The sequence below is a fragment of the Melanerpes formicivorus genome, unplaced genomic scaffold (assembly GCF_026170545.1).
Source record: "Melanerpes formicivorus ecotype bairdi unplaced genomic scaffold, bMelFor1.0.p_v2 SCAF_34, whole genome shotgun sequence".
Taxonomy (NCBI): Eukaryota; Metazoa; Chordata; class Aves; order Piciformes; family Picidae; genus Melanerpes; species Melanerpes formicivorus.
In genome coordinates, this window is record NW_027142386.1 from 7,481,236 (window position 1) to 7,489,305 (window position 8,070).

Consider the following 8,070-nt stretch of genomic DNA (forward strand, 5'->3'; position numbering starts at 1 on the left):
GACAGTTCCCTGCTCTTGCACAGTGCCTGCAGAGCAAGCACAGCAGACAGGGCATGGATTTGGCACTGCCAGGCTGCCGGGGAAGCCCAGCTGCAGCCCCAGCACCCCTGAGCTGCCATGCCACCCACCCCATGGCCCCTTGGCTGCAGCCTCCCGTGGGAGCCTGGAGCATCCCTGCAGCTCCAAGGGGAGGTCCTGGGGGGAGCGAGGGAGCTTCCCTGAGCCTTCTCCCTAGGTGGATGCCCACAGGCAATGTTTGCTCCACAACGAGGCCTTATCAGCAACCTTTACCCGTGTTTGCTTGGCCCTCCAGCCAGTCCCTGGCTCCCCAGGACAAGGTCCGGCTCCCGGCTCCCGGCGCGGGGCAGCGGCGCCGGCTCAGCACCCGGCAGGAGCAGGGCAGGACCACCGCGGAGCTGTCCCAGCCCTGCAGCCGGCACCCAGTGATGGAGCCCGGTGCTGATGGCCCGGAGCAGAGCTCCCTGCCTCTGGAGCTGAGCAGGTTCCAGCTCTCCGAGGAGTTCGGCTTCCTTCTTCCCCACCCTCTGGTAGGAGACACTGCGCCGCCGCCGGGGCGAGCCACAGGAGGCAGAAACAGAGGGGCTGGTGAGCAGCCTCCTGAGGGGGGCTGCATCGAAGAGCAGCCAGGGCAGGCCGTGGGGAGCAGTGAGGGAGGCAGCCCTGCTCCTTCGGCTTCCTTTCAGGGGGCTTAAGCTGCCCGCAGCACACGGCAGGGAGGGGGCAGCAGGAGGTCTGCAGTCCCCAGGCCGGCCTTGGCTTTGCTGGGGCTTGGGGAGTTCAGGGAGAGAGCAGCCAGGCTGCAGATCTCCTGTGCAGGCTCTCGCTGCTCAGGGACAGGCAGATCCTTGCTTCTCCTCCATTCATTTGCCATCCTGCAGCCCGGGATTGCACGGGGGGGACACGAACCATTAGCTGTCTCCTGCAAGGCTGGCTGGAGGCTGGCAGCCTGGGCTGCTGGAAGCTTCTCCCCTCCCCACAGCCCCAGAAAAGCCTTGGGCAAGGTCTGGCACAGCCCTCCCTGGGCTGGCCCTTGTCCAGCCCCACGGCCAGCTCTGCTGGCACCAGATTTGAACCCTGCACACCTCTGCTCCTGCCTCAGTCCTGAGCTCTGCTCGGGGAGCAGCGTGGGAGGAGATCCACAGCCTTGTGGCACTGTGAGCAGCCAGCCCCTGCATTGAGCCTCTGCCTCTCACCTCTCCCCAAGACAGAGCTGCCAGCAGCCTATGCTCCCTGGATGGAGGTTGCCCAGGACCTGCCCCAGCTGATCGCCAGCCGCCAGCTCCGCTCCCGAGTTCACCAGGTACCCCCCGGGGGTCTCAGCAGCCTCTGCAGCTCTCTCAAGCCTTGGGCTGACACAGCAGGGGCTGCAAAGCTGCAGCAGAGCCAAGTCCTCAGCGAGGACTCCCAGCCAGGACTAATTCCAAGCAGGAGCAAAGCCCCAAGGTCTGCAGCGACAGCTCCAGAGCAGAGCCATGAGCACAGCGCAGGGCTGGAGCCCAGAGAGCAGCAGGTGGCGACAGGGGACACCAGCCCAAGCTCGATGGGGTCCTCAGCACCCTGCTCTGGTTGGAGATGTCCCTGCTGCCTGCAGGGGGGTTGGACAAGGTGACCTCTGAGGGTCCTCTCCAAGCCAATGCATCCTGTGAGCCGATGGCACAAGAGGCTTGGCTGATGCCAGCCATGCCCCATGCCAAGGAGCCTGGGCACTCCAGGAGCCCCCTCAGCTCAGCCCCTCCAGCACACAGGGACCCAGCCATGCCCCATGCCAAGGAGCCTGGGCACTCCAGGAGCCCCCTCAGCTCAGCCCCTCCAGCACACAGGGACCCAGCCATGCCCCATGCCAAGGAGCCTGGGCACTCCAGGAGCCCCTTCAGCTCAGCCCCTCCAGCACACAGGGATCAGCTGCTGTGACATGCAAGGAATCACAGAGTGGGAGGGGGTTGGGAGGGTCCTGGCAAGGGCAGCAGAGGCACAGGGAGGGTCTGTCCTGGCTGGTGGGGCAGCCCCCAGTGCAGGGGCCCCTTGGCATTGCCCGTGGTGCCCCTTGCTCCCAAGGGTCTCCCTGGCAGATGCCGCAGCTGAGCACCCAGCAGCTCAGAGGGCAGGAGGAGCTGCACTTGGCACACCTGGTGCTGAGCTTCATCACCATGGGCTACCTCTGGCAGGAGGGAGAGGAGGGCACTGTGAAGGTAAAAGCAACATGGGGCAGGTTCATCTGCTCCCTGGGGTCTGGGGGCTGGTGCAGCTCCTCTGGGACTCTGCCCATGGGAGCAAAGCCTCTTGCCTGAGGCTGGAGCAGGAGCCTGGCCCCTCCTGCCTGCTTGGGTGCCCACAGCTGGGCCCCTTTCGGCAGCCTGGCACCGTCCCCATCGTCTGCTGTGCTCTGTGCCCTGCAGGTCCTGCCCCGAAACCTTGCTGTGCCCTTCTGGGAGGTGTCCCAGAGCCTCGGGCTGCCCCCCATCCTCAGCCATGCTGACTTCGTGCTGGCCAACTGGAGGAGGAGGAACCCCAGCGGGTAAGGGACAGGCGGGGGAGGGGCAGCAGCAGTGAGCCTGGGCAGCCCCTGCCCTGCCCTGCCCTGCCCTGCCCTGCCCTGCCCTGCACTGCCCAGCGAGGACAAACGGTTCCCAAAGCACTCCTGGGGTCCTTGAAGCCATCCCTGGGGAGGAGGTCTGGGGGAGGGTCGTGCTGGGCAGGGGGGAGTGATGCTTCCTGGGGCTGAGCCCCTCTGGGTGCATCCCCCCGGGGGCTGACACTGCCCCAGGAGCAATCCAAGCAAGCTCAGCTGCTCAGACAACTTTTAACATCTCCCTTTCTCTCTCCTTCTCTTGCTGGCCATAACTGAAACGCCCTCAGGCCTCTGGAAATGGAGTAAGTATTTCAGCTGCTGATTTATTTCCTAGCAGCACTGCTTTTGTTTGCCTTGGCTTAGCACTCAGCACTGCAGGGCTCTGCTTAGGCTGAGCCTCCTCTCCTGCTGCATGAGCACAGCAGCAGCAGCTCAGCCCTTGGCACACAAATGCCACTGCAACAGCAGCAAGGTGCTGAACCCGGGGCTGAGCCATGGCCTTGCTCTAGTCCAGGCCAGCCTGGCCCAACAAGTGCATGGGCAGGGTTTTGAGGGTGCCTCAGACTCAGAGCAGCCTCTCTCCCCTTGCTCACAGATTGCATCAGGCAGGAAGGGACCCTCCAAGGGCAGCTTGCCCACTGCCCCTGCAGCCATCAGGGACACCTCCAGCTAGAGCAAGGCTGCTCTTGAATGGCTCCAGGGATGGGACCCCCCCCACCAAACTGGGCAACCTGTCCCAGTGTTCCACCACTCTCCTTGTGAAGAGCTCCTGGGGCTGGGTGCTGGGGTGTGGGGGGAATGCCAAGCAAGCCCCCTGGCAGCCCCAGCCCTCAGCTGCTTGTCCCTGCAGCAACCTGGACCCCATCATCTCGCTGCCTGGAGGGGAGAGCCTGCGGGGCTTCATCCTGGTCACCTTCCTGGTGGAGAAGGCAGCTGTGCCTGGCATTAAGGTAGGCATTGCCTTGCCCTGCAGCTCTTTGCTTGCCCTGGAAGCACCCACAGGTGTGCACCCACAAGGTCTATCATCACCTGCCTGCTTGCTCACAGGCTGGGGGAGAGACACGGCTGGCACAGCCGGCAGAGCCGCTGGGCACAGGCATCCTCACCTCCTCAACTCTCCATCCTCTCTTCTCCTCTGGCAGGCCATCGTCCAGGCCAGCCATGCCATCCTGCAGCAGGATGAGGAGAGCCTGCACAGAGCCCTGCAGCAGCTGGCAGAGGCCATCGGGGGCATGAGCCAGGCCTTGAAGCGGATGCACGGTAAGAGCCGCAGGGCAGCTCGGGGGCCCTGCCGCGCTGCCCCCCTCAGCACGCCGGCTGCAGGAGTGCCAGAGTGCTTCCCTGGGCCCACAGAGCATCCCTGGAGTGATGCAGAGGGAGGAGGCAGGAGCAGCTCAGAGGAAGCTCAGCGCTCCCAGGGTGATGCCGTGGGGCCTGGGCACCCACATGTGCCAGGGGGTGCCCTCCAGCCGTGCTGCTCACAGCGGTGCCCAGTGGGGGAAGCCAACACCCTGATCCCTCCTGCAGGGATTCAGGTCCCTTGGCTGGGTCAGGGGGCAGTGGCACATGGGGAGTGCCAGGGAGAGGGAGCTGCAGTCACAGCTCTGCTCTGCCTTCCTCCTAGACCACGTGGATCCAGCAGTGTTCTACGCCGTGATCCGCATCTTCCTCTCGGGGTGAGTGCAGCACACTGCCCTCCAAAGCCAACCTGCCAGCGGCTCCTGGGAGCAGGGCCTGAGCTGGGAAGGGGCAGCCCAGAGAGGGAATTGTGTCCTTGGGGTGGGGAAGGAGCCAGCACCATGTCCAGCAGTGGTGGCCCCAAGGGTGGCACAGTCCTGTCCCTCTGGAGGAAGCGAGGTCCCAGCGCTGTGCCAGAGCTGCAGGGCAAGGAGCATGGCAGAGGGCTGGGGTCTGCCTCCCACCCCCCTGCTCTCCCTCCTGCACTTCAGCTCAGCCTGGCACAGGCTCTGCACTGCAACAGCCATGGCTGTGCAGCAATCAATCATTCCTGCTCTTGGCCCCAGCAGCTTTGACAGCAGAAGTTGGATTTCAGAAGATGAATTCCTCCTTGCACACTGCATGCACAAAGCTGCAAGAGGGCCTCCTACCCTTGCACGGTCAGGAAACATCCACAGCAACCCCCCTGCTGCTCCTCCACTCCAATCCCATTCATTAAAACACTCAATCCCCCCTCAAAGGCTGAAAAGCTCTCCTGGGCGAGGCAGAACCACGGCCACCAGAGCCCAGCACTGAGCTCTGCTGCGCCTCAGCTCCCCGTGGGGCTGTGAGCATCCCTCCTGCTCTGCTCCAGGCCTTCTCAGGAGGATCTATTTCTGTTTCTCTTCAGCATGTCTCAGCATTCCTAAATCAAAAGGCTCCATGAATCCTGCTTTGCTTTCTCTCCTTTTGCTTATTTTTTATCCACACTGACCTTGTCTTGATGGTCATCAGCCTGGAAAAACATTGCCTCTTAAATTCCCTTCCACTTACAAGAGCTTCCCACTAGTAAAGGTTACTATAAATACATCCCTGGGAGAGCTAAAAATACTCTGGGCTGTGCTCTTGGATCTATTTTCTCTGCAGCTCGTGCAGAATCTGCTCCAGCAGCCCCACAGCCTCAGCAGCCAGCCCCCAAAGCCCCATCAAATGCTGCATTCTTCAGAAGGTCAAGAGATATTTTTATGCCAGGCACATTTATCTCTCTGAGGCTCTGCCTCCTCTCCCCATCTGTGTGCCAGCATTTGTCCTTTTTTGCACAGGCAGAGCACGGAGCTGGGCGCTGGGGAGGGAGCTAAGTGCACAGGGAGGGCCCCGCAGCTGCCCCAGCCCTGGGCTGGCTGAGGATGAGCAGCTTGAGGAGAGCACCTCCCAGGCTTGTCCTCTGCTGAGGCACCTAGAGGCAGGCTGTGCTGTGCCTCCTCTGGAGACATCAGCCAGAGAGGAAGGAGAACAGGGGAAAACCCAAGGTGCAAGAAAGCTGGGGAGGGACTTGTGGCAAGGGCTGGGAGTGAGAGGCCAAGAGGTGATGGCTTTGAGCTGGGAGAGGGGAGACTGAGACTGAAGAGGAGGAGGAAATTCTTTAGAGTGAGGGCTGGGAGCCACTGGCACAGGTTGCCCAGGGAGGCTGTGGCTGCCCCCTCCCTGGAGCAGCCTTGAGCAGCCTTGAGCAGCCTGGGCTGGGGTGAGGTGTCCCTGGGCTGGGGGGAGGTGTCCCTGCCCATGGCAGGGGCTGGAACTTTAAGGGGTGTGGTCTTTAAGGTCCCTTCCAACCCAAACCATGCTGTAATTTTATGATTCCTCCCTACACCCACAGCCTTGGCACAGACCTGGGCACAGACCTGGGCACAGACCTGGGCACAGGGTTTGACTCCCAAGGTTATCTCCTGTCTGAGGAGAGCTGACAAGGCTGAGCCAGGAGGAGGAGATCCATGGGCCAGGTCAGGGAGGCTTGCAAAGGTTTCAGCCAGCACAGGGTCTCTTCCCACATCCCCCCCTGTCCTCCCTCCCTGCCTGACCCTGTGTGTCCCCTCAGCTGGAAGGACAACCCTGCCATGCCGGACGGGCTGATCTACGAAGGAGTAGCCGAGGAGCCCATGGAGTACTCGGGCGGGAGCGCGGCCCAGAGCAGCGTCCTGCACGCCTTCGACGAGCTGCTGGGCATCCACCACAGCCAGCAGAGCTGTGAGTCACGCTCTGGGGGAAGCTGCCTGGCACAGGAGGTCCTGGGGGTGCTGCCTGACGGTGGCTGAACGTGAGCCACTCTGTGCCCGGGTGGCCAAGAAGGCCACAGCAGCCTGGGCTGGGTCAGCAAGGGTGTGGGCAGCAGGAGCAGGGCAGGGATGGTGCCCCTGGGCTGGGCACTGGGGAGGCCACAGCTCGAGGGCTGATCCTGCCTGGTTTGGCTCCTCCATGCACTGAGCTCTGGGTGAGTCCTGCCCACAGCAGAAGGCAGGCAGCAGAAATTGGCAAAGTCACTCCAAAAGCAAAACCAACAAAGCAACCCCAAACGACCCCAAACTTGCAACCGCCAGCAGGGGCCCAGCCCTGCCTGCCTGGGCTTTAGCTGACCCTAAGGAAGCCCTGACCTGCTCTGGGGCTTCTTTCTCAATGAACTGGAGGCAGTGGAGGCCAGGAGGCTGCAGGGTCTCTGGGCACCAGCCCAAGGTCCCTGTGGAGCACCCCAGCACCAGGGCTCCAGGCCAGCCTCTCTCTGAGCCCCTCAGGCTGCGTTGAGCCGCTGCCCACCGCTCCTTTCTGCTTTGCTGGTGTCTTGCAGCTGCCTTCCTGCACAGGATGAGGGACTACATGCCCCCAGCCCACAGAGCCTTCGTGGAGGAGATCCGGCGCGGGCCCTCCCTCAGGCAGCTGCTGCTGCGCTCGGGCTCCCCGCGGCTCCGCGCAGCCTTCAACCGCTGCGTCTCGGCCCTGGTGGACTTCAGGTCCTACCACATCACCATTGTCACCAAGTACGTCACCCTGGCTGCAGCCCGAGCCAGGGCCAGGCAGGCAGAGCTGGGGGCCAGGGCTGGCCCCTCCCTGGGGAAGCCTCCATCGGCGCTGCAGGCCAAAGGCACCGGCGGCTCCCACATCTTCCTCTTCCTGAAGAGCATCAGGGACAGCACCAGGGAAGGGCTGATCCCGGCCTGACCTGCCCAGAGGGGCTGCAAGGGACTGCTCAGGGGGTGCAGGAGACCAAAGGGCTCCAGTGTGTGCCTGCAGGGCCCCTGCCGCAGCCCAGCCACCCCCCAGCAGCACCCTTCCTGCTGGTGCGCAGCTGGGACGCAGGGAATGTGCTCTGGGCCAGAGAGAGGAGGGCACTGCTGCAGCCAACCCCCAAAGGGCACACGGTGGGCAGCACCCTTCCGTGGCACCAGGCTGGGCACAGCACCGGAACAAGCATGGCATCCTTTTGTGCCACCAGGAGGGGCACAGCACCTTGGCCCAGCATCCTCCTCTGGCACCAGGAGGAGCACAGCATCCTTCCACAGAAGCTGTATGGGGGCAGCACCCCCGCACGGTGCCAGGCAGAGCCGTGCCCGCCCCTGCCTTGCTCCCCGTGCCCGCCCCTGCCTTGCTCCCCGTGCCCGCCCCTGCCTTGCTCCCCGTGCCCATCAGCTTGCTGCCCGCACCTCCCGGGGTCGGGGCTGTGCCGCGGGGGCTGCGGGCGCGGTCCGGGTTCCACGATTGGGCTTCCAGGGACAAATAAAACCACGGTTCTCAAATCCAGCCCCGCTCTGTCCCCGGGCGGCCTATCGCGACAGCACTGCGCGTCCCCACCACGAGGTGGCGACAGAAACCTGCTTTTGGCTCCTTTGCCTCTCCCTGGCAGCAGGGGGATTGAGGAGGGGGGCAGCAGGGGGATTGGGGAGGGGGCAGCAGGGGGATTGAGGAGGGGGCAGCAGGGGGATTGGGGAGGGGGCAGCAGGGGAATTGGGGAGGGGGCAGCAGGGGGATTGGGGAGGGGGCAGCAGGGGAATTGG

General features: G+C 63.7%; 1 protein-coding gene across 1 annotated transcript; it reads left to right on the forward strand.

The window, feature by feature from the left end:
* Positions 1 to 333: 333 nt before the first annotated feature.
* Positions 334 to 7,805, forward strand: IDO2 (indoleamine 2,3-dioxygenase 2). Its single transcript, XM_068156763.1, has 10 exons — positions 334 to 548; positions 1,226 to 1,321; positions 2,091 to 2,210; positions 2,418 to 2,536; positions 2,878 to 2,892; positions 3,441 to 3,540; positions 3,733 to 3,850; positions 4,215 to 4,266; positions 6,123 to 6,271; positions 6,867 to 7,805. Exons 1-10 carry the CDS (start codon positions 447 to 449, stop codon positions 7,235 to 7,237), a joined length of 1,242 nt encoding a protein of 413 aa, XP_068012864.1. The 5' UTR covers positions 334 to 446; the 3' UTR covers positions 7,238 to 7,805.
* Positions 7,806 to 8,070: the final 265 nt, after the last annotated feature.

What these genes read in the sequence shown, in the direction of transcription:
- IDO2 (XM_068156763.1), top strand. Translation starts at nt 447, where the DNA reads ATGGAGCCCGGTGCTGATGGCCCGGAGCAGAGCTCCCTGCCTCTGGAG. An exon ending in TCCTTCTTCCCCACCCTCTG is followed by an intron (nt 549 to 1,225) that starts GTAGGAGACACT and finishes CCTCTCCCCAAG; the next exon opens with ACAGAGCTGCCAGCAGCCTA. An exon ending in ATCCGCATCTTCCTCTCGGG is followed by an intron (nt 4,267 to 6,122) that starts GTGAGTGCAGCA and finishes GTGTCCCCTCAG; the next exon opens with CTGGAAGGACAACCCTGCCA.